The sequence below is a fragment of the Staurois parvus genome, unplaced genomic scaffold, assembly GCF_062004578.1.
Source record: "Staurois parvus isolate SC_StPar_1 unplaced genomic scaffold, SC_StPar_1.0 ptg000031l, whole genome shotgun sequence".
Taxonomy (NCBI): domain Eukaryota; kingdom Metazoa; phylum Chordata; class Amphibia; order Anura; family Ranidae; genus Staurois; species Staurois parvus.
In genome coordinates this window covers 378699-405027 of record NW_028317827.1, presented here as the reverse complement: position 1 = coordinate 405027, position 26329 = coordinate 378699, and the positions used below count along the sequence as shown (strand labels likewise).

Sequence of the window (26329 nt, the reverse complement as noted above, 5' to 3'; positions counted from 1 at the left end):
TTAAAAATAATGCAAGGGTTACAGACCTTCCATTTGCATGGGAGGTCCACTTTAAAGTGATCCTGTGAGTCTCCTAAGAAAGAAATCTTAATGCCAGTTCCCTGCAATAGAAGAGCTGCTTCTGTTTGCTTCTCTCTCCTATCCTCTATTCTGTTCCTGTGCTGCAGCCTCCATCAGATTCTTCAGCATTCAGCTTCCCCCCGCTAGGTGCTGTGGTTTCATCCTCCGACCCCTACGTCACTACAGGACACGGTAGTGACACAGGCACAGAGGATGGAACTAAAGCATGCAGCAGGGAACGCAGGAATCTGATACTACTGGAAGTGTTGAATACTGACAAGTCGGACGAAGACTGCAGCACTGGAACAGAGGAGAGGTTGGAAAATACGGGCTTCCAGATAGGGGAGTAGGATAGCTTTTTATTGCAGGGGAACTAGCATTAGGGTTTTATTTTGTTTGCAGACTCGCCATACATGTTTGGTAAGCAGAACACAGCTCAACGGGCATGCTGTGAACAATCCTTAAAGCTGACCTACCATTCAAAGGGAAGGTCTACTTCGCTGCCAGCCCCCCACACAAATAAGCTGTAAATAAAACTTTGAAAATAAAGTTTTCACAAGAAACCGGATGACATTGGGTGACATCACTGCCCCTCACAGCTTCCTCCTGGCCACTTGGCCATCCATGAACATGCATTCTTGCAATGGGCTGGTGCCATGACTCGTACCTACTGGAACCTGAAACAAAGATGAGCATTTATTTTTAATCTTTTTTGTTAAATCATAACTTCAATTTTTCCTGCAAGGTCCACTTTACATAATTTGAACTGTACGATGTAACCATTTTAGCCAGGTTCTCTTCAACTGTCGTCCTGATGTACCTTTATTTTTATTTCCTATAGCGTATTACTGATAAAACCAGTTGTTTACAGAGTTTGATGGCATGGTAGGGACTTGGTTCACGTCTGTTAAAATGCCCTGATGAGTGCCTGCCTGCTAATCTGCCGTGTGGGATTTACAGGGCTCAGTTTACTCCACTGAGATCCTATTAATGATTTAGTATTTATGTGCATTGGAAAGCGCATTGCTTGCTCAGTTGTAATCGATCTCTTTAGTGGAAGGAGATCTATTGCAGAAAGTACAGCCGCTGTCGTATCTAAAACTTCCTGGCCCATCACCTGTTAACAGAGAAAACAAACTCTCTAAAAGTTGCAACAGAATTCTAGGAAAATCTGAATATCTGTATGCAGTCGGTGTTTGTCATTTGCTTACATCCTCCTTTATGTTAAAGTGGACCTATGTGTCAAATGTTAAATAGGACCGGTACCAAGAAAGTTGTGCCCAGAAAAGACAAACGAAAGGCAAAGGGCTAGTTAGCAGTATTGTCTGTGTGTTCCCTACAGCTAATCATTTTCCTATTCTTTACTTACCATGCTTTGCTGCATATTATGTCTTGGTGCCAAGGCGGTTATCTTGGTAAAGAGGCAGAGCCTTACTTTCTCATGTCTGAATTGCCTCCTTGATGACTGTTGGAATTGAAGACTGGTTGGAGATCAGCTATGCAGTATCAAGAGAGGTGCAGAAATCCCTGATCCACAGGATGAATGAAGCAAGGAGATGCTTGCACTGCAGGTCCTTAAACACCACTTCCTTTCCAGCAAGAACAACTCTAAGCAACACAAAAGTGGCATCAGCAAATCTCCTGAGAGTTGCAATCATAGAAACATGATCACACGCTTCAGACTATTCCCTATAAGATGCACAAAACACATAAACACTTCTGGCGCATACAGTTCTGCATCAAAGTCTACTTGTGTAGTGGATCATTGAAAACAATGGAATAGCATCCTTCTGGTATGCTTTGTTGAGGCAGCCCTCCTTAGATTGAAGAATCTAGTAGACAACTGTAAAAAAAGCACACAGGAGTGCGCACGTGCCTAGTGCATTACCGAAGATTTATTGTATAAAACAAAACATACAGCCAAATGGATACTCACAAAAATTAAATATATACAGATGTTGTATAACACTAAATCTCAATCTAGTGCGGGAATACCGTGGCCATACACACGGTGGCGCTGTGCTGGCAAGCTGATGCATTTGAAGGGATGCACCCCCTTCTTTAAAGCTAAACATTTTGAATTCTAGTCCACTTTTAGGTGAATGTAAACTCTAACTGAATGACATATTAGTTTTGCTAAAACACTGGGGCTTATTTACTATGTACCCAAAGAACCCCCATTGGGACTTTACTGCAGCAATAGGATCATACATCTTGGTCTTCTGACTCTCAGGCTGTTTGTGCTTCACTCTGATGATTTGGTGGATTTGTTCCAGGGTGGATAAAAATCAATGATTTTTTAAAACAAAAATTAAAAAAAATCCGATTTTTTTTTTTTTTTTTTTTTTTTTTTTTTTTTTTTTTTTTTTTTTAAATTTAAATCGGATTGTTTTGATTTAAATCAGATTTTTTTTTATTTAAATCAGATTTTTTTAAATAAAATGCTTTTTGAGAAAAATATATTAGCATCCAAAGGTTATTCCATCATGAAATAAAGATTAGTTTTTTAATTATGTAGAATAAGGCTGTATATGTTTAATTTTTTTGGTAAATAAATTCCATGAATCCATTCACAATGTCATGCTCTTCCAGAGGTTTTTGTAAGATTATTGGGCAGTTTCTCTGCCTACAAGATATTATCACAGATGCTTGGTTTACTTTTGCAGTTCTCAAAACTGAATTTGACTCAGCGGAGATCACATGCCTCTTCTTCACAGCAAAAATGTTATAACATGAACAGAGTTAAGAAAAAGACCTTAATCCTAACTTCTACAAACCTATGAATACAGAATCAATACCTTCAGTGCTAAGTTTCAAGAAGTTCAGTGAATAGAATAGAAACAATATTTTTCTGATTGTTTGGAGCGGAATAGATCTGCACAAGAAGAAAGTGAAACTAAGTGTGAGGAGGAAGGGGCTGACAGTCTAAGTTTCTTAAAATATATATATTTTGTTTAGCCAAATTAGTTAACAAACATGGATGTGTGTTTAAGCAAATAACATATGCTGGAATGTTATTGTTTCAGTTGAATAAATCTATTTAAATTGTTATTATTAAGGTAATGATTATTTTTCTCCTTCCTAAGTACAACAGAAAAGTTGTCCAAATATGAATGATTAACCTATTAAACTGGGGATAAAAAAACTAATATGAAAAGTTGTTATTCTAAAAATCTTCATCTACTTCCATATTAAAGTTATACCAGCAAGAATTAGTCTATGTAGAAAACTAGGATTTAAATCAAGCCTTACTGACTAGTGATTTAAATCAAATCCACCCTGATTTGTTCCCTACAGCACCCTTTTTTTTGTGCTTCCTTGCAGACCTGTGTTACGTGCCACTTTGGTCTTTGTTCCATGGGATTTGACATACTTCCATTCCTTTGGAGAAATTAATATCTCAAATTTTCCACTCTTTCCTTGAGTTGTTACCAAGTGAAACTCTATTTGTTCCATACATTGGCCTGCTCAAGACACCTCCCATTGGGGGGGATGTTCTGGTGCCCCTCTGCCAGTCCTTGTCTGGTGACTTACATCTGACCACTCTTGCCCTCTTGGATGATGCACCCCACCGGGGCATGGTGTCCAGCCTCTCATCTTGGAAGTCATCCTTTCTTTTGCTCTGACATATGCTTTTAAAGTCCTTTGTCTCTCATGCCCCCTGAGGAAGATCTAGCATGTGGAATGACCGAAACGCATCATATTTTGTGTGTCTTTTCTGTGTGTTTTCATATTTTTGTATTAAGAGTTTTCTTGTAACAATACTGTCAGAGCAGTATTTGTTTTTAGAAATCATGTATTTAACATTACAATGGAAATGTATATGTAATAAAGTTGATAAAAAAATATTTTTTAACCAAATGTCTTTTCCAATATATGTATGATCCTATTGCTGCATAAAAGTCCCACTGGGGGTTCTTTGGGTGAATGCATGCATATAGGAATGAGCAGCCAGATACTCCACCCTTTTGGTTAATGGGGTTTATTTACTAAAGCTGGAGTGTGCAAAATCAGGCTCATTTCTGCACAGAAAACAATCCGCTTTAAACTTCAGCTTGTTAAGCTTTAGCCATAAAACCTGCAAGCTGATTGGTTTCTATGCAGAAGTCAGCCTGATTTACACTCTCCAGCTTTAGTAAATAAACCCCTGTGTATTGTAAACAATTGACATACTTTAAAACATAGCTCTGTTTTCCTTCATTTGTTGTAACTCAGTGCTGCTGATTTCCTACCAGGGTGGATTTGATTTAAATCACTAGTCAGTAAGGCTTGATTTAAATCCTAGTTTTCTACATAAAGACTAATTCTTGCTGGTATAACTTTAATATGCAAGTAGATGAAGATTTTTAGAATAACAACTTTTCATATTAGTTTTTTTATCCCCAGTTTAATATATTTGGACAACTTTTCTGTTGTATTTAGGAAGGAGAAAAATAATCATTACCTTAATAATAACAATTTAAATAGATTTATTCAGCTGAAACAATAACATTACAGCATATATTATTTGCTTAAACATCCATGTTTGTTAACTAATTTGGCTAAACAAAAAAAAAATATATATTTTAACCATTAGCCACCCGGCCAATGGCCGTTTGGCGGCTTCAGAAGTGTCTCTTCATTCCGGGTGCACGCCATTTGGCGTGCTCCCGCACATGCGCCGTTTGCGCTAATGCAGAGCGGCGCAGCAGTGCAATCTGTCACCGGCCGTGCACCTCGGACACGGCCGATGACAGATCCGAGTAGCGGCTCCCGTTGCTGGTACCATGTGACCTGCTGTGACCAATCACAGCAGGTCACATGACAGTTGTATACAATGGATGGCTTCATTCATGATGCCATCCATTGTATACTAGTGCCTAGCTGTGAATGGTCACAGCTAATCACATGCACATGTCATGTGATTAGCTGTGACCAAATCACAGCTAAGCACAAAAAAAAAAAAAAAAGAAGAAGCTGAATGAATCGATTTCATTCAGGTAAATGCTTGCTGATAGCAAAGTAATTCTTTGCTATAAGCAAATTGTGTAAAAAAAAAAAAAAAAAAAAAAAAAATACTGATCACTTCCCCAAAGTAGTACAATGTTACTATGGTAACATTGTACTACTTTGGTCATAGTAAAATATGAAAAAAAAATCTTAAAAAAAAAAAAATGTAATAAAAAATTAAATATAATAAAAAAATTTAAAAAATTAAAAAAAAAAAAATATATATTTTTTTTCATACTGTCACCAGTCAGTGTCCCTGTTCACCGCCATGCCAGTTATATGATGATGCTGTACTGCACTGGTGACAGTATGTAAAAAAAAAAAAAAATAGTGAAAATAATTTTTTTTAATTTTTTCATTTTCCGAAAAATTATGACAAAAAAATAGAACTTCAAAAAACTCGCCATGCCTCTTATGAAGTACGTCGGACTGTCTACTCTGCAAAAAGGGGTCATTTGAGGGATATCTGTACTATTCTGACATTCTTGGACCTCAAGAAATTAGATTGGCTGTCAGTACTTCAGGATTGATCAATATTCAGATCTATACCATAGTTTGTGAACTCTATAACTTTCCTACAAACTAAAAAATACATCCTAATTTGGGTTATTTTCACCAAAAACATGTAGCAGAATACATCTCGGCCTAAATTTATGAAGAACAATTATTTATTTGTAAACTTTTATAACAGAAACAAAGAAAAATGTGTTTTTTTTTTCAACATTTTTGGTCTTTTTTTGTTAATTTAGCAAAAAATAAAAACCCCAGCGGTGATTAAATACCACCAAAAGAAAGCTCTAGTTGTGTGAAGAAAATGATAAAATTTTAGTTTGGGTACAATGTTGTATGACCGCGCAATTGTCATTCAAAGTGTGAGAACGCTGAAACCTGAAAAATGGCCTGGGCAGGAAGGTGTAAAATTGCACGGTATTGAAACGGTTAAGAAACTTAGACTGTCAGCCCCTTCCTCCTCACACTAATGCAGGCCATAGATGGGTCGAAAATCGGCCGATTTTTCGGACGAAAATAAAATCGGCCGATTTTCGGATCGTTAGTGGGCGATTTGGTCGGCCGTTTTTCGTTATTTTGGCCGTTTTTTTTTTTCGGTAAAGTTGGAAAAAAATCGGCCGATTTTGCCGATCGGCCGATTTTCGCGGCAATTAGTGGGCAAATCGGCCGATTTTTTTACCGATAAAAAATCTGCGCATGAGCAGTGACCTGCAAGAGGAAGACAAAAAGAAAAAGAAGAAGAGGATGAAGAGGATGAAGAGGAAGAGGATGAAGAGGAAGAGGATGAAGAGGAAGAGGATGAAGAGGAAGAGGATGAAGAAGAAGAGGATGAGGATGAAGAAGAGGATGAGGATGAAGAAGAAGAAGAAGTAGGATGAAGAAGAAGAAGAAGTAGGATGAAGAAGAAGAAGTAGGATGAAAATAAGAGGAATTCCAGTCCAGCAAAAAGTGTCTCTGCAGAGAGCTCAGCTATTTCTTTGACAGTTCTCTGACAGTTCCTTGACATTTACAGCGGTTGCAACATTGTATCTATTTGTTTCCGAATAAAAACATCTGTATCCTAAATGGAAACAAATAGATACATTGTTGCAACCTCTATAAATGTCAAGGAACTGTCAAAGAAATAGCAGAGCTCTCTGCAGGGACACTTTTTGCCGGCTCTAGACGGGATGAAAATCGGCCGTTTTTTTTTTTTTTTTTTTACCATTGATGGTAACGTCGGCCACTTGAACGACCGATTTTTCGTTTTTTAAAAGAAAAATCTGCCGTTTTTCTCCCCATCTATGGCCTGCATTAGTTTCAAAAATATTGTTTCTATTCTATTTACTGAACTTCTTGAAACTTAGCACTGAAGGGGTTGATTCTGTATTCATAGGTTTGTAGAAGTTAGGATTAAGGTCTTTTGAGAACTGCAAAAGTAAACCAAGCATCTGTGATAATATCTTGTAGGCAGAGAAACTGCCCAATAATCTTACAAAAACCTCTGGAAGAGCATGACATTGTGAATGGATTAATGGAATTAGTTACCAAAAAAATTAAACATATACAGCCTTATTCTACATAATTAAAAAACTAATCTTTATTTCATGATGGAATAACCTTTGGATGGTAATATATTTTCCTCAAAAAGCATTTTATTAAAAACAATCCGATTTAAATAAAAAAAAATCCGATTTTTTTTTTTTTTTTTTTTTTTTTTTTTTTTTTTTTTTTTTTTTTTTTTAATCCACCCTGTCTCCTACAGTCTGTTTTCTGAGATTTCCTGCCTACATGCACATTAGCGATGGCTGTATGGCATTTCTCAGGGCAACAGCAGTAGACCATGCCTGCATAATGTGTGCAGAAATAGTAGTCTCCTCCAGAAGCTCATGTGACAACACAGGAGCACACTTGGGAGACTGGGAGTGTCATTTCAACAGTAACAGGAAGTGCATGAACAAGACCTTCATGATTGCAAGGTATTATTTAATGAAAGTGAACCTGTGACTTAACCTGCACTTTTTCCTGTTCAGGACCGAGTTAAACTCATAGCTTGCCATCTTCCTGATACCTTCAATCCACCATCACCCTATTCATCCACAGGCTCTCTGTTAGGTACCTTGTACTTCAGGTGTAGGGAAGTGATCCTCCCATGATGCAGCCTCAATATTTCTATCAGCACAGGTTTCGTTGCATTTTATTGGCATATTATATGTGTGTGTTTTGTGGGAGATAAAATGTTAGAATAGTAATAGAATTTGATTTTTTTTTGTGTTTCAGAGCACAAAGTGATTATCGTGGGACTGGATAATGCTGGAAAAACAACAATATTATATCAGTTGTAAGTATGTGTTTAACTGAACAACAGAAGGCACGTTACTGTTTCCAGAATTCAAGAGATCCTTTTTTTTGCATGTTAGTTTGCAAAGTGACTGAACAGGTCTCAGGCCCAGGCAATGTGCCTATACAAATATCTGGCTGTCTTTCAGCAGCCCTTTTTTTTTTCTTAGGAAAGTGTTGAACATACTTTAACAGCTCTTGTCTCCACCTAAAAAAAAATTGTCCAAAGCAATGTCTAGTAAATGGAATTGGAATTATACATTCCTCTCTGGCAGCCTGTGACCAATGAAGAGCTGCAGCCTTCAACAGTCTCTTTAGGATTCAACACATTTGGAAGCGTTGGATGATTTTTTTCCCTCCTTGTATTCTGTGGTTCTGGATGCTGTTTCACTAAGGGACACAGTAGGGGGCAGACAATATAACCACAGAACACATCGGGTCACAGGCTTCTGACATTCCCAGAAGTGTTGCATGCTGAAGACCAATAAAGGCTGCAGGTCTTGAATGGAGAGCAGTTAGGAAAATGAGCCACATGAAAGGTATGGAGGTATTGGGTGGTGTGGTATTACAGGAGGGGCTGAACAGGATTTCTAATCTTTTGGTAGATAAAGTATTATATATATATATATATATATATATATATATATATATATTTCAAATGAATGGCCTTCTTTAGATTGATTTGACCATTGATGTAGGGGTTTCTTTATATTTTTTCCCCTAAATTAAAGCCCAAGTGCAGACAAAAAACACAAAAATTGGCACAAGGGACATAACTTAGGATGTGTCCGTTGGGCTGATACCTCTTCTTTTAGTTGAAATCCTCCTGTTTCATGGTGTACATGATTAAGTACACCACACAGTAGGAAGCCATTTTCAACCACTTAGCACTACTGTTTTGTGGTTAATCACAAAGAATTTTTAAAGCGTGATACTTACTAGCATTGCATTGTTGTCTGTCTTCTAGTTCCATGAACGAGGTGGTGCACACGTCCCCAACAATAGGGAGCAATGTGGAAGAAATTGTTGTGAACAACACTCGCTTTTTGATGTGGGATATCGGAGGACAGGAATCTCTCCGATCTTCATGGAACACCTATTACACAAACACTGAGGCAAGACATTTTTCTGATTTTATTGGTATCTCACTGTAAAGAACATGCTGGTATGATGTCTGTATATGTATATCCTGTCTCTCTGGTTGACCTGAAATGTAAAATCTTGTCAAAGCAGGACTCGAGGCTCAAACCTGTTTTGTTATAAACAGAGAAGTACATAATAGTACATTATTTTTTAAGAAAGTGCCACCTCAGTGCTGCCTATCAGTGCAGCCTCATCAATGCACATCAGGGAAGGAGAAAAATTACCTGTTTGTAAAATTTTATAATGGAAACAAAGACATTTTTTTTTCAAAATTTTCGGTCTTTTTTGTTTAGCAAAAAAAAAATAAAACACCTAGTTGTGATTGAATACCACCAAAAGAAAACTCTTTTTGTGTTCTAAAAAAAATGATAAAAATTTCATATAGGTACAGTGTTGCATGACTGCGCAATTGTCATTCAAAGTGCAACAGCGCTGAAAGCTGAAAATTGGCTTGGGCAGGAAGGTGGTGAAAGTGCTCGGTAGGCAAGTAGTTGAAGAGGAAAAAAAAAGTGTATGCATACATATCCACAGAACCAGAATGCAATGTAAAGGCTAAGACAGGTGAAACAGAGCTGCTTTCTCATAAATCACACATTGGCTTTTTACATGAATGTACCACACAAACTTTAAATGCCTCCCGCCCGCCACATAGTAATATGACGGACACAAGGTGGTTCTTTCGTTCTGGGAGGATGTTATATGACGTCCTTCCATTCTCACCGCACGTGCGTGGCTCCAGGAGCGTGCAGCGATCGGCGGTGCGCTGTGTCCCTGAACCAGCTGCATAATAAAGCCTTTTTGGTTCATTTTTCTTTCCTGCATTTTACAAATCTTGTGGCTATAAAAAGGTTTTCAAAAGACTCATTATGCCTTTCAGAAAATACTTAAAATATGGTAGTAATTGATGCTCCTAGAAAGCTCAAAGATGCTCCTTGAATTTTGAGCCTTTCTATTGGGTTGATTTACTAAAACTAGAGAGTGCAAAATCTGGTGCAACTCTTCCTAGAAACCAGTCAGCTTCCAGTTTTTTTTTTTTTTCAAAGCTTAATTACAACTTTAACCACCTTCCGCCCGCCATATAGTCCAATGACTGGCGCAAAGTGGTTCTCTTGTCATATGACGTCCTCTCATTCTCACCGCGCATGCAGTGAGAATCACCGGACACAGCGGATCACCGATCACGGAAAGAGCCGAAGATGTCGGCTCGGTCATGTGATCGGCTGTGTCCAATCACAGCTGATCACATGTAAACACGGAAATGCCGGTTACACTGTTCAACAGGTAAAAAGTTTTGGGCATAAAATTAGCTAATCTTACATAATTTTGGGGTGCTGAAAACGAAAATGACCCTAAAAAATGTTGATTGGCTCTAGTTTCCATGATATATTCACCCATCTAATGACGTAAGCCATTCAAAATTATGATGCAACTTCAGCTGCATATTGCGCAATTGATACTGGTGACCAATAGAAAATTGCATGTATACTGAGATGATGCAATATTAGCCTTTAATTGCATCACTTCACTGCATAAAAGCTGCAGTATCTGTAGCTGATTGTAGTTCGACAGCGTCTTTACATTTCGTTTTATGCTTATATAGGCTACTCAGTAATGCCTCGAACTTGTGTGAATAAAGCAGATAATTTCTGCTATATCTGCGGTGAAATAACTTTTATCTCACAAAAAAGGAGGATAACAGGAATGATTAAGAAAGCCTACAACTTGTATTTTGGCTGCAAGATAGGAGACCAGGACAAGAGCTGGGCACCACATATATGCTGCAATTCTTGTGGGATGGCACTGGAGCAATGGTTGAATGGAAAAAAGGCATCTATGCCTTTCACTGTGCCAATGATTTGGAGAGAGCCAACAGATCATGTTCGTAATTGTTACTTTTGTATGATGCCTCCAACAAAAGGGCTAAATAAGATGAAAAAGTTATCTGTGCACTATCCAAATATTCCATCGGCAATACATCCATTTCCTCATGGAGAGGGGCTACCACTTCCTAAAGCACCAGAATCCTTCGTGGTTGAGTCAAGTGAGGAAGAACCTGAAGCGTGTAGTCATCAACCGTCAACCTCACATGACCCAGACTTTCTTCCATCCACACCCACTGAACCACACCTCATTACACAAGTGGAATTGAGCGATCTTATCAGAGACCTGGATCTTCCGAAGAACAAGGCAGAGCTTTTGGGGTCAAGACTACAACAGTGGAATCTCCTAGCAAGTGATGTTCGTACGTCTTTCTACCGTCATAGTCAGAAAGATCTGATCCCATTCTTCGTCCAGGAAGGTGATATTGCTGTATGTAACAAAGTTCATGGTTTAATCTCAGCCATCGGCGTATGCTATGATCCCGATGAGTGGAGGCTGTTCATTGATGCTTCAAAGGCGAGTCTTAAAGCTGTTTTGCTCCATAATGGCAATCGGCTGCCGTCAGTTCCAGTTGCTTACGCAGTTTCAATGAAAGAAACGTATGAAAACTTGAAAGAGCTTTTAAGGTGCATCAACTATGATGAACATCAATGGTCGATTTGTGGTGACCTGAAGGTGATTGCTATCCTACTTGGACTTCAAGGTGGATATACTAAGTACTGCTGCTTCCTCTGTGAGTGGGACAGTCGTGCGAGAGAAATGCACTATGCCAAAAGAGACTGGCCATTACGCCAGTCATTGCAGCCTGGAGAAAAAAATGTTAACTATCCAGCACTTGTAGACAGCAATAAGATCTTATTACCTCCATTACACATCAAGTTGGGATTAATGAAAAACTTTGTTAAGGCAATGGACAAGAATAAAGCAGGTTTCAAGTACCTGATTAGCAAATTCCCAGCACTTAGTGCTGCAAAAATAAATGAAGGAGTCTTTGTTGGGCCACAGATTCGTAAACTTATTCATGATGATGAGTTTCTTTCTCTGTTGCTTGGAAAGGAAAAGGCTGCCTGGACAGCATTTGTATCAGTGACATCAAATTTTCTTGGAAACAATAAAACACCAGACTACAAGAAAGTGGTAGAAAAACTCATCCAGACTTACAGAAATCTGGGTTGCAACATGTCTCTAAAAATTCATTTTCTACATTCGCATCTGGATTTTTTCCCACCAAACTGTGGAGCAGTGAGTGATGAACACGGAGAGCGCTTCCATCAAGACATTGCAGCTATGGAAAGAAGATATCAAGGTAAATGGAGCCCATCAATGCTTGCTGACTATTGCTGGACAGTTGTAAGAGATAGCCCTTTCCTCGAATACAAGAGAAAAGCCAAGAGAAGCAAAACCGACACAAACTGAAGACAAAACTAGTGAGAATCCTAAGTATTAAAATGATTCAACTTAGCTTATGGCTATAATTGTTCTTGGTAATCCTATGCAATATATTATGCCATTTAGGCTTTGTTATGTAGTCAATATCACTTGCTTTATATTTGTGGAAAGACATCTATCTATATAATTATTGTGCATTCTGTAGTCATTACGCCTACAGTAGAAAACTTTCTGTTTACAGAAAAACTAGAGCCAATTGACAAATTTCATTCTTATATTTGAACTCAGAATGTGAAATTCATTAAGAAATGGATCCTTTTGTTTCCAAAACTGGCAAAAAATAAAAATTTGTTGAACAGTGTTATCGGCATTTCTCTCCTTTCAAGCTGTCACGCTGACAGCTCAAGAGGAGAGGAGAGCTGGTAATCGGCTTTCCGTGGAGGGGACATGTACACTGATCATCAGGGCACTGATGATCAGTGTAGCCCCAGCAGTGCCACCTGTCAAAGTCCATCAGTGCCAGCTGTCAGTGCCGATCAGTGCATAGCAGTGCACATCAGTGCCCATCTGAGCTGCCTTTCAGTGTCATCCATCAGTGCCAGTCAGTGCTGCCAGTCAGTGCTGCCTATCAGTGTGCATCAGTGCCATATATCAGTGCCATGTATCAGTGCTGCCTTTCAGTGCCCATCAGTGATGCCTGGCAATGCCCATCAGTGCCACCTACCAGTGCCTCCTCAGTGCCACCTATCAGTGCCCATTACTGCAGCCTCATTAGCGCACATCAGTGAAGGAGAAAAATCACTTATTTACAAAATTTTATAACAAAAACTAAGAAAACTTCTTTTTTTTTCAAAATTTTCAGTGGTTTTTGGTTTACGTAAGAAAAAATAAAAAACCCAGAGGTGATCAAATACCACCAAAAGAAAGCTCTATCTGTCACAAAAAAGTTATAAAAATTTCATATGGGTACAGTGTTGCATGACCGCGCAATTGTCATTCAAAGCGCGACAGCACTGAAAGCTGGAAATTGGCCTGGGCAGGAAGGGGATATAAGTGCCCTGTAGACTAGTGGTTAAGGGCTCATGTATATTGGCTTAAAAGAAACACCAGTGCTCTTGGCAGAAAAGTGCTAACTTTGAACTTTTTTGGTACTAGTGTTTAGGCACGTTTTTAGCGGTTTTCTTTTTTTCTGCCAGAAAACTGCTCTTAAAAATTGCAAAACAGGACTTTTTTTTTCTGCTTCTAAACGCTGAACTTAAAATATGCCTTTAAATGTGCATGCCTAATGTGCATGAATACATAGGATAACATTAGTTGCTTCTACAGGCATTTGGTGTTCTTTGACCTATTATACTAGGAAGATAAGAGGCATTGCTATACTTTCATCATTAGTATGTTCTAGCTTAGACACATTTTTCAGCTAGCCAGCTATTGTGAGCATCATGATCTAGTACAGTTCCTCTTTAGTGCATTATTTTTACAATGTAAGGATCATATCATACAAATGGTCCTGTCACTAGTGACTACTCCCCACTCAGTCACTTCTATGCATTGTTCCCTCACTGGTTGGAAGATGGAGCTGTCACTGGCGAGTGATAATTTGCACCAGTCACCATCAGCGACTAAGAGGTGGCTCACCCATCCAGACTCTGAAAGAGCAGTGCATGGATGTAAGTAAGGGTAATTTCTGCTCTGCATACTAGGGATGCACCAAAATATCGCCCACTGAAACATATTGGCCGAAAATAGCCCTATTGGCATTTTGCCGATAGAAAAAATTTAGCCGATACAGGAGACTGTGTGTACTGCAGATGGGGGGGGTGGCTGAGAAAGGCAGGAGAGGAGCAGTGTGTACAGTGACTGGCTGTCACTATAGGTCAGTGCTGGGTTTTATATGTAATTACCGCTTTTTTTTTTTTTCCTTCACTATAGCTCACAGAATTAGCTGTCACTTTCCCCCCCAGCTAAAAGAAACAAAGTTTCCTTTAGCTCCGGGGAAAATTACAGCTAATTCTGTGAGCTGTAGTGAAGAAGAAAAAAAAGCTGGCAATTGTATTTAAAAATCAGCACCGATGTGTAGTGACAGCCAGTGAGGGAGCCTCCTCCTTGCATACACTGCCCCCACCCGCTGCCCCCTACAAAGAGGACCTGTCACTCATATGCTATCACACAGGGGACTATTGGTCCCTTATGTGATTGCAATAAAATCATAAGTTAAAAATAAAAAAAGAATATATAAAAAAAAAATTGGAGCCCCACATACGCAGACTTTTCGGTTCGGTTTTCGGCCACATGCATTCTGAATTTTCAATATCTGTTTCGGCACCAGAATTTTCATTTCGGTGCACCACTACTGCATACCATACTGATGCTGGTAGGTTGTTACTAGTGGCCAGTTTTATAGTGTGACATGGTTCTAATGGTGAGAGGTGAAGCATCAAGTACCCTGTACAGCCCTGTCACCTGAAGGGGCTCACGTTCTAACATTCTTACCACACTCCTATGATGACTGGGGAATGATTTCGGAAGAATAAACTACCGGCATGTTTTGTGTTGTTTACTTTGGGGTTTTATTGATTTTTTTCATATGCTCTCTCCGTTTGCAGTTTGTAATCATTGTTGTGGACAGCACGGATAGAGAACGCATTTCAGTGACCAGAGAGGAACTGTATAAAATGTTATCTCATGAGGTGAGTGACCTACCATATACATGTATGTAGTGTGCTCTTTGTCCTATGATTTCTTGAGTCCACTCATAAGAAGAATTTGAAAACCTGTTATGTATGCAAGTCTGAAAGCAGAGTAAATAATATACAAACACTTTCCAGGGTAGTATTTCTCAGGATGAATCTGATTACATTCAGTTTCAATGTGCTGGTAATGTTACATATCAAGGGAGTCACAAAAGTCTTGCTGCACTTGTTCATACTGCTACATTATTTGTGATTTTATGGTCTCTAAAAGGGCAAGTCAGATGAATTGTCAAATCCTGCGATTATTTCACACTACATACGTGCCTTATCTAGGATCATGTTACTTACTGGAAAATGCAACAATAGTAGCCACTCAGATTCTGTTTGAAACTAGCGAAAAAGGGAAGGTACACATGGGCAAGGCTGTATACAAACCAATACGAAAGGTCCCTGGCAAACATTCAAACTAGCCAGCAAAAACCTAACCAAACCGGTTTCACTACTCAGATTAGAAAGGGATCTGAGCCGCTACCATTGCTGCGGATTTGGAGCAGGCAGACTCGAAGTCTTCATCTTTTGCTTCAATTAAAAGACATCGGTTTTCTGCTTTTTCAAAAGGCCATGTCTGGTGTGGTGGTGTAACTTTAACCCTTTTGCTACCAGAGTTGTTTTAATGTTTGTCGCATACATGTTTCAAAAAATGATTTTAAGCCTACAGATTGGTTACAACCCTCAGGCAATATATTTTTTCTGAAAGCGAAGCCCTTTGAGAATAAAACAGTGATAGTGCTTATGTTGCTTTTTATTGGCACAACATTTTTTCAAGTGTAAAGTGTGTTTACATTCATATGCACATGAGTTGGGAGCTCAGGTGTTTGGGTGTAACTTGAATTTTTTACACTTTTTTTTTTTTTTTTTTCTTCACCAAACGTTTTTCTATTACATAGGTGATTTAAAGTCCCCTATCCCCTATGTAACTGCATTCTGCTGTGACAGGTTCTGTCTAATAAGACATCTTGCCTGCCTTCCATTGAAGCTAATGGAGCTTTTCTTTAGCTTCTTCCCCTGCCCACAGCATGCTGGAAAGGTGACATCCATACCTGGAAGTTATGTAATGCATGTTGCTTTTGTGTTCACTCTAGCAAGAGGAGATCAGAGAACATATACCCAGCAGCATCCACCATGGGGGTCTTGAGCCTGCAGGTGGGACAGCGGTGCTCAGGTAACATAGCTGAGGGGAGCACACTACCTACCGAGTGTCTGTGGAAGTGGTGAGGCAGCTTTATGGCCACTGGAACTCTCACATTGATGTCAATACTCAGCTTGTCATGGCATACGATGGTAGCCGTAAAATGATTAGGGAGGAAGCCAGGGAAGTCTACTCTCTGTTTATGCCTGGATATATACTGTATGTCCAATAGCTGGGGAGTGCACTTATCAGAATTCTGCCCCATTGCTGGTGTCGTGGGAGGAAAAATACCCCACTGTTGGTGTCCATGAGAGAAATGGTCCCCACTGTTGTCATTGGAAGGAAGGGTGCCTCTTTGTTGGTGTTAATGGGAGCAATAGTGCCCAAGTGCCAGAAAAAGGCAGGCAAAGGGCCGCAGTTTGTAGACCCCTGCTCTACACCATAGCAAGCTGCTTTCTGTGGGGGCACACGAAGAAGAGCCAATATTGCCAGCGGGGGACACAAAGAGGAGGTGAGCAAGTGCACAGAGCAGAGCTTTCCTTGGTTTAGTTGGGTCACTGCACTTGTTCTTTCATATCATTGATGGTAGGCAGATGGGAGGAAGACTTGATACAAACTACCTTCTTCAATACTGCCAAAGTATTTCTAATTAAGGTATGTGATTTTATTTCACGCGATGGAGCCGAGCACTGCCGTGGAAGGGTCTGCAATGGAAAAGAGGACATGTCTTGCTCCAGTGCTACCTATCCCTTCTCCGTGGTGTGTTTAATCCATTCCAGCACGCGGGACATGTGAACCACATAATAGTATTTGAAGGGGCCTGGGAAATCAATCTATTATTCCTTCTGTGGTCACAGATCCTCTAAAACATCAAAGCAGCCATTTCATTTCCTTTGTTTCTCAGATAGATTTGACCTATTCAGCTTATAAATAGTATCTGTGAAAAAAAAAAAAAACTGCACCAGTCCGTGGGTGCCTCCATCTTGCTTCTCAGCCAGCATAGCGAAAGAGAAGCCATGCGGTCATTTACAGACTGCAAATCAAAAACACTGATGTCCTTCCTGTAACCATAACCTGTCACTGATCTTTACTCCACAGCACACATCTGTCAGCAGCCAGGGGAGTGGTTCAAGGCAGAGATGAGAGCTTAGCTACTGAATTTATTTCTGTGCAGTTTTACATTATGACCACCTACCATTCCTATTAAAGAATCCCTGGTGTTCTTATGGTAACATTTTCTTTATTAGCACTGTCAAACCAAAACCTCCATATATTTGTTTTTTTTGCTATTGCAGGACCTGAAGAAGGCGGGGCTGCTGGTCTTTGCAAACAAGCAAGATGTGAAGGAATGTATGAGCGTAGCAGAGATTTCACAATACTTGAAGTTAACGTCAGTGAAAGACCATCAGTGGCACATACAGGCTTGCTGTGCTCTCACTGGGGAAGGGTGAGTCCTTTTGTAAGATAAAACACTTACCGTATTTTTCGCTCCATAAGACGCACCTGACCATAAGACGCGCCTAGGTTTTAGAGGAGAAAAACAAGAAAAAAAATATTCTGAACCAATGGACTGTAGACACAGTACAGGGGATGACCAGAGACTGCGGACACAGTACAGGAGATGACCAGAGACTGCGGACACAGTACAGGGGATGACCAGAGACTGCGGACACAGTACAGGGGATGACCAGAGACTGCGGACACAGTACAGGGGATGACCAGAGACTGCGGACACAGTACAGGGGATGACCAGAGACTGCGGACACAGTACAGGGGATGACCAGAGACTGCGGACACAGTACAGGGGATGACCAGAGACTGCGGACACAGTACAGGGGATGACCAGAGACTGCGGACACAGTACAGGGGATGACCAGAGACTGCGGACACAGTACAGGGGATGACCAGAGACTGCGGACACAGTACAGGGGATGACCAGAGACTGCGGACACAGTACAGGGGATGACCAGAGACTGCGGACACAGTACAGGGGATGACCAGAGACTGCGGACACAGTACAGGGGATGACCAGAGACTGCGGACACAGTACAGGGGATGACCAGAGACTGCGGACACAGTACAGGGGATGACCAGAGACTGCGGACACAGTACAGGGGATGACCAGAGACTGCGGACACAGTACAGGGGATGACCAGAGACTGCGGACACAGTACAGGGGATGACCAGAGACTGCGGACACAGTACAGGGGATGACCAGAGACTGCGGACACAGTACAGGGGATGACCAGAGACTGCGGACACAGTACAGGGGATGACCAGAGACTGCGGACACAGTACAGGGGATGACCAGAGACTGCGGACACAGTACAGGGGATGACCAGAGACTGCGGACACAGTACAGGGGATGACCAGAGACTGCGGACACAGTACAGGGGATGACCAGAGACTGCGGACACAGTACAGGGGATGACCAGAGACTGCGGACACAGTACAGGGGATGACCAGAGACTGCGGACACAGTACAGGGGATGACCAGAGACTGCGGACACAGTACAGGGGATGACCAGAGACTGCGGACACAGTACAGGGGATGACCAGAGACTGCGGACACAGTACAGGGGATGACCAGAGACTGCGGACACAGTACAGGGGATGACCAGAGACTGCGGACACAGTACAGGGGATGACCAGAGACTGCGGACACAGTACAGGGGATGACCAGAGACTGCGGACACAGTACAGGGGATGACCAGAGACTGCGGACACAGTACAGGGGATGACCAGAGACTGCGGACACAGTACAGGGGATGACCAGAGACTGCGGACACAGTACAGGGGATGACCAGAGACTGCGGACACAGTACAGGGGATGACCAGAGACTGCGGACACAGTACAGGGGATGACCAGAGACTGCGGACACAGTACAGGGGATGACCAGAGACTGCGGACACAGTACAGGGGATGACCAGAGACTGCGGACACAGTACAGGGGATGACCAGAGACTGCGGACACAGTACAGGGGATGACCAGAGACTGCGGACACAGTACAGGGGATGACCAGAGACTGCGGACACAGTACAGGGGATGACCAGAGACTGCGGACACAGTACAGGGGATGACCAGAGACTGCGGACACAGTACAGGGGATGACCAGAGACTGCGGACACAGTACAGGGGATGACCAGAGACTGCGGACACAGTACAGGGGATGACCAGAGACTGCGGACACAGTACAGGGGATGACCAGAGACTGCGGACACAGTACAGGGGATGACCAGAGACTGCGGACACAGTACAGGGGATGACCAGAGACTGCGGACACAGTACAGGGGATGACCAGAGACTGCGGACCTTTGGGGAGGGACGGGTACCTGAATTTGACAGGTACCTGCTCCCACTTCCGTGGAGTTGTCCTTCCTTCTTCTTCCCGCGGCGGCTTCTGTGACAGCCGGGTGCCCACTGCGCATGCGCGAGAAGCGCAGCTCTTTGTGAATGGCCCGGAGCCTTCTGGGACCTGTCATGTGTCCCAGAAGACACCGGACCATTCACAAAGCGCAGCGCTTCTCGCGCATGAGCAGTGGGCACCCGGCTGTCACAGAAGCCGCTGCGGGAAGACTGCAGTGCTGGAGCGAGGAACAGGTAAGGTCCTGCAGGAGAGAAGAGCTGAGCGGCCGGCCCGATATTCTTACATGGTGGCGGCAGAAATACCGGACCGGCCGCTTTACATTCGCTACATAAGACGCAGTCACATTTCCCCCCCCTTTTTGGGGAGAAAAAAGTGCGTCTTATGGAGCGAAAAATACGGTAGGTAACACCTTGCACTGCTCACCACAGTTAGTTCAATTTGTTTGCACCTAGAATTTGATTTCTGCAAGGGAAATCTGACATGAAATAAAATACAGTGAGTTAAGGCTGTGATAGAAGCAGCTCACTTGCCACATGGCAGTGATTCTGTAACTATTTACTGGGTCTGACTGAGTTTTGAATTCAGCCTGTTTTCATTCCTCACATTCAGTCATTTGTCAGGAAATTTAAAATAAAGTTGGTTCTCAAAACTTCATTTATCTCCTTTGAGTCAACCAAAAACCTCCTTCATTTGTATTTCACATTTGTCACATGGAAGGAACTTAATGTGGACTTAAGCTGCTGTTGGCTGCACTGCACATGGCTGCTATTTGCACTCTGACTAGACTGAATATAAGCCATTTTGGCCTTCACACATAAAGGACTCTTTGTACTGTATATACAGTACTCGTTCACATGGCCAGTTACTTGCGTGCTGTGTGCAGAGCCATGTTAGCCAGCACGGGGATGCACAGGTGTGGCATGCATTCCCATGCTGGCAGTCCTTTAGATGTCTATTAGGACAAGCAGTTGCATGAATACAGCCACTGTGTCCCAGTGTAACAACTGTTTGGGTGTGGGTGCATGTCCCAAAACTCACCATGGGTGTGTTTTGGGCCATGCACCCGCATGTATATCACTTTGGGACACAGCAGCTGTATTCATACAGCTGCTTGTCCCAATAGACCTCTGTAGGAGTGCCGGCATGGCGATGCATGCAACACCTGTGCCACCCCTCTGCCGGCAAAACACGGCCCTGCACTGGGCATGCAAGTAATTGGCCAAGCGAACAAGGCCTTAACCTGTAACAACTAGATAAACAAGAAACGGGCCAAAAGAAGATGGCAAAGTGATCATTTGAAGGGGAATAAAATTGCAAGTGAAGTGGAATGTCCGGCAGACTGATAAATACACAGTTCAAATACTTATATATTTGCTGTTTTACCTACCAGACAGCTCCTATTGGGTAGGAAGATCACTCTGCTACTTTGTGGATCATCTATACTACTTCCTGGATAATCTTTATTACCTCTTGGGTTAGCTTACTAACATTCGTACAAATATGAAGACGCTGATTCATTCTACAGTGAACAGGCTGGAAAGGGGAGATGTGACATAGCAGGCAGTGTTGCTGAACCTGACATCACTTGTGCAGTGTGGAAGATGTATGTAAATTGCAATACTGACTGTCCAAAGTTTAAAATACTTTAGCTGCTGAAACATTAACCTTATACGCTTTGGCACTGTGTATTAATCTGTTGGCCTGGAATTCCATTTTAAAGAGATTCTGTCCCTTTGGTCATTGGGTTAGACAGAAAGGCGTTCTCACTTTGGTCATTGGGTTAGACAGGAAGGCGTTCTCACTTGGGTCATTGGTTTAGACAGAAAGGAGTTTTCACTTTGGTCATTGGGTTAGACAGAAAGGAGTAGTCACTTTAGTCATTGGTTTAGACAGAAAGGAGTTGTCACTTTGGTCATTGGGTTAGACAGAAAGGAGTAGTCACTTTGGTAATTGGTTTAGACAAAAATGAGTTGTCACTTTGGTCATTGGGTTAGACAGAAAGGAGTAGTCACTTTGGTCATTGGGTTAGACAAGAAGGCGTTCTCACTTTGGTCATTGGTTTAGATAGGAAGGCGTTCTCACTTTGGTCATTGGTTTAGATAGGAAGGCGTTCTCACTTTGGTCATTGGTTTAGATAGGAAGGCGTTCTCACTTTGGTCATTGGTTTAGATAGGAAGGCGTTCTCACTTTGGTCATTGGGTTAGACAGAAAGGAGTAGTCACTTTGGTCATTGGGTTACACAGTTATCATTCATGTGCCAGTGGTTAACAGAAACATAGATTTAGGCAAGCATTGGAGTACACTGCTGTGTGTATTCTGGTTACCAATGTCTGCTTGTAATAATCCCTTTTGTGTTTGAAAGAGTCTTTTTTTTTTTTTTTTTTGTAGAGATAAAAAAAGACATTCTACGGCAGTAGAACAGAGTAGTGAATTTCATATAGAGAAGCAGCCTTCTAGCCTCTAGGAATGGGATACTGTATAAGGAGGCAGAACGAGTGTAAATTTCGACTTACTGAAATGACCACCCCTAACTGCACTTTAGTTGGCTGCTATAGAACAGAGCACTTCGCACATGGTCAGTAACTGACTGAATACTAATGATGTATAGAGAATATTTACAATGTTTTGTTTTCTTCATGGTCTAGCCTTTGTCAAGGACTCGAGTGGATGATGTCAAGACTAAAATCTAGATGACCCCAAACAGACCTGCAGAGACACTAGAATGCTAACAACACTGTATTTATGAATCCCTGGACTGCTGCAAACCTCCGACAAGTATTTATAATCATAGTGTTCCACCGGTGTCAGAGAGCAATCTCTCCGAAGGCAAAAACAATAATAAATCTGTGACTACTTCTGAAAGCTGTGATTGGCCTGGCCATTATTTTTAGCCCTCCTCCATGGAACGTCAAAGGAGACAGGAGCTTTTTAAAACTTTTTAAAATGACGGTTTTACAAGTGAACGCGGCCCGAGATGAGATGGAAACATTGATCAGATGAACTAAGAACATCGATAATGGCTGAGCAGTATTTTTTTAAAAAACCTACTGAGAGGACCCAGACTGAACCTGGGCAATGTGCAGCTCTCTGTTGAGGAACTGCAAGTCTCAGCGTGCCTTGTCCAACATACTAGGACTTGTAGTTCCCAGCTATTAGAGAGATGCATGTTTTTCAGTCTCTAACTAGAATCCTGTACATATCTTTGTATTTCCTGTGTGTACGCATGCTCCTTTATTGTACCAATGTATGGAAGAATTGCCTTGACAACAGTTAAAATTGCACATTTCTAACTTTAGAGGACCTGTCACTTTTGAAATGTCTTGATCAGTCAGCTGAATGCGAGTGATGAAAATTTCTAATATGCTTTATTTGCCAACCAAATGGCTGATTTAAGTGCTACCTCATCATAGAAAGGTTTAGCCTGACTCTTGGCTGATGTTCTGGCCTGTGGTGTCTATACCAAGGCTGTACACCTTAAATGTAATGTGCCAGCCGATTTAAGCTTTTAATACTGGGGCCTAGTTTACATGGATGGCTGTTGGGCAGTAAAAAACAGGCAATTGAGCCGCGGTTTTGCCGACTGTCAAACCCCAAATTAACATGTTAGTACACATTGCCACTGTTGTAGCACGGCAAAAATATTACAGCCTGTCATTTTTCAGGCGGATGCCCTGGCAAACACAACCCATTCAAGTGCATAAGACTGTGCCACAACCGCTATGCAACTGCATGGGGTGGGGGAGTTGAAACAGCTACATGTGTAAATAAGGCGTAAGGTGTTACTGCCTGTATTAGCCAAAGAAGCCTTTGATGTGTGCCTCTTTTAAACTGGTTTAAAGTGGTTGTAAAAGTAATTTTTTTTTTTTTACCTTAATGCATTCTATGCGTTAAGGTACGAAAAACCTTTTACGTGCAGCTCCCCTTCAGACCTTCCTAAATTATTCACCTGAACCCGATCTCAGTCCAGCGCTGTGCACTCTGTAGTAGCTCTTCTCCCCTCTCCTGGATCTCCTAGCCTTGGTTAAGAATAGCAGGAGCTATTGACTCCTGCTACTGTCAGTCAAAACCTGAGAGCAGGAGGCGGGGCCATCCTGGGCTATGTGTGTTTTGAATATACGCAAACAGCCTGGCTCAGGAATGAGCCCGCAGGAGTGCTCCCATAGGAAGTGGCTTCCTATGGAGGCACTCAGCGGATGGGAGGAGCAAGGGGGATCCGAAAAGAGGAGGATTGAGGCTGCTCTATGCAAAACTACAGAGCAGATAAGTGTAAAATATTTGTTATTTTATTGAATAAAACAAAATGGAAGCTTTAATATCACTTTAAGCTTCCTAGATGCTGGACTTCCTTCTAAGCCTCAATACCTGTCAACCCCCCAAGTACACTGAGAGTGCATCACTAGTCAGTAAGGGAACGCTTGTTGGACAAGTGGTGGCAGTTGGCAAGATTTAACCTTGAATCTAAGCCTCTAGTAAGTGAAACCTACACTGAGGGAAATTTTGAGACTGCTATTGCTGGCTTCCTCCTGAGAATGAAACTGGTTTAACAATTATTATACAGGATTTATATAGAGCCAACAGTTTGCTCTGCACTTTACAATATAAAGGGAGACAATACAACAACAATACAGTTCAATACAAGAGGGATAGGAGGGCCCTGCTCCTTGATCACCTCTACCTTCTGTACTTACTACTCACTGACCCAGAACAAGCATGTGCTCAGGAAAGTCAGAGATCTGTTCTGCATACTTATTCTGGGCCAGTGACTTCGAAAGCAATAAAGTCACTCTTTAAAGGAGAAGTACAGCCAAAGCTCATTTGGCTGTACTTCTGTGGATCAAAGGAGTGCAGTTCATTCTGCACTCCTGTGACCCATTTTCAGCTGACAGCAGGCTAAAGCTCGCTGTCAGCTGATATTACAGAGCCAATCCAGGCTGGAGAAAGATTGCAACCATATTGTACGGATCCACCCAGTAGCCTGGACCGGCACCTGGCTCAAACTCTCAGTGAGCTGCTGAGCCCCCTGCACCGCCCAATGCTTCAGTGAGCAATGGCGGGACATAGCAGAGGGCAAGAGACTGACAGCCACGACTCTCTGCTCAGAGCAATGTTTGATTGCTCAGTTCTCCACCTTAAAGCTGGCAGGGGACAAATGCAGCATTAGATCGATGATGCATCCACCTGGATAAGTATGATTTAACTTCTCTTTTAGAAACGCTGACCTAAAAGAAGCAAAGAGAGAAAGTAAATTCAGAACTCTGCGTCAACTTGTTTGAGGACTTTGACAAAATATTGAGGCGGGGGGGGGGGGCAACATCACTAGGGGGCAGCTATCATTGTCAGAAGTTCTGTAATGATAGCTCCTTTATTTGTCCAATGATACGTTTACTTTAAAGATGCACTGTCACCTGCCCAATTGGGGGGTGAATAACTGTTCCTCCTTATAGCTACCACCTCCTCGGCAAGATCTAATCATCCATCCACTCTTCCTTGCCACCATTTTGCTGCAGGAACCCACTCAGCTAGTGTCTTGGTGATTGACCACTTGGGTGACATGTAGCAGGTCACATGCTCCCCCATACCTGGAAACCCCAAGCGTGAATGAGTGAGTATACCTTGCTGGGGGCTATGAGGAGGCACTGCCACTCACCTCTGAGTGGGTAGGTGACTGCATCATATTAAGTCATTGCTCTGCCTTATTCTTATCTGACTGATACCGAGTTAATCTCCATTCTGGAAAAGGAGCGAGACCTGCAGGAGGTATTATTGAAATAAACAGGGTAGACCAAACTTTCAGCTAATAGGCCACAAAGAGAGGCAGAAGGAAACAAGACCCTTTCGGCTAATAAATTATATGTCATAATGCTGATCAGAGTAATAAAGAAGGTATTTCAAAACTGATAGCTCCCCTTGAATGTTCTAATATGTAACATATTTTTGGCACTTTTGTTCCATTTTGGGGCTTTTTTTCTCCTTTGGACATTCCTTGGCAGATGCTGAATTGCATGTTGCTTTACCTCTGTGTTGTTTTTTTGACTTTTCTACTCTTATCACTACACTTTACAAAAAGAAGTCTGACTTTGTGACAATAAAAATGAGAGGTGGAAAGTCTCCAGTGTGTCTTTGTCTATGTATGTTTTGTTTTTGGTTTAGAGATTACATCGACTCAAAATAAATTGTACTATTTTTTTTTTCCATCTGGACATAATTTATTATTTCTTTTTAACCTCCTGTACTTTTCTATGGGCAGCAATGGGGAGGGTTTCCTCATTTTCCTATAATCTCTGTGACTTGATTCTCCATATTTATGCATGGAGGATTCTTTAGATCAGGAGTCGCCAAACTTTATGAGGGCCGTATCATATATTTTACAAATGTTTGTGGACTGAAAAAATCCCCCTCCTTACATCAGGGTCCCCCATCAAAGACCCCCACTTATATCCGGGGCCCTATCAGGGGAGGTGGTGCTCTCTTTATTCCTCAGTCTGTACACATTAAAAATATGCCACTGACAACCCCAGCTGCAGGGCAGATGTGGCGACCCCTGCTCCAGCTAGCAAGTGATGCAATATTTTTATGCCCTGCAATCATTCATCCATTTTCTGCAAGAATTTTGCCAATGTCAATAGTAGTTTTAGCTGAAGATGTGATTTGTGAGGGGAGACCAGTTAGAGACTTTGGCTGCTAGACCCAAGTAATGTCCTATGGTAGGAGGCTACTTGTTTCCCTATACCCAAAAGCATAAGATATTGTTCCCCAGGGGACTTCAGACACAATTGCTGTATATGTA

The 26329-nt window shown here is 41.8% G+C and overlaps 1 protein-coding gene across 1 annotated transcript in view; it reads left to right on the top strand.

Moving 5' to 3' along the window:
- ARL5A (ARF like GTPase 5A) overlaps positions 1-25650 on the top strand; it is a 36281-nt gene extending 10631 nt beyond the window's left edge. Inside the window, exons 2-6 of the mRNA XM_089659462.1 lie at positions 7819-7879; positions 8846-8993; positions 14898-14981; positions 17469-17620; positions 22188-25650. Of these exons, the coding sequence (XP_089515588.1) occupies positions 7819-7879; positions 8846-8993; positions 14898-14981; positions 17469-17620; positions 22188-22236 (494 nt within the window). The 3' untranslated portion in view covers positions 22237-25650. The remainder of the gene's footprint in view (positions 1-7818; positions 7880-8845; positions 8994-14897; positions 14982-17468; positions 17621-22187) is intronic.
- Positions 25651-26329: the final 679 nt, after the last annotated feature.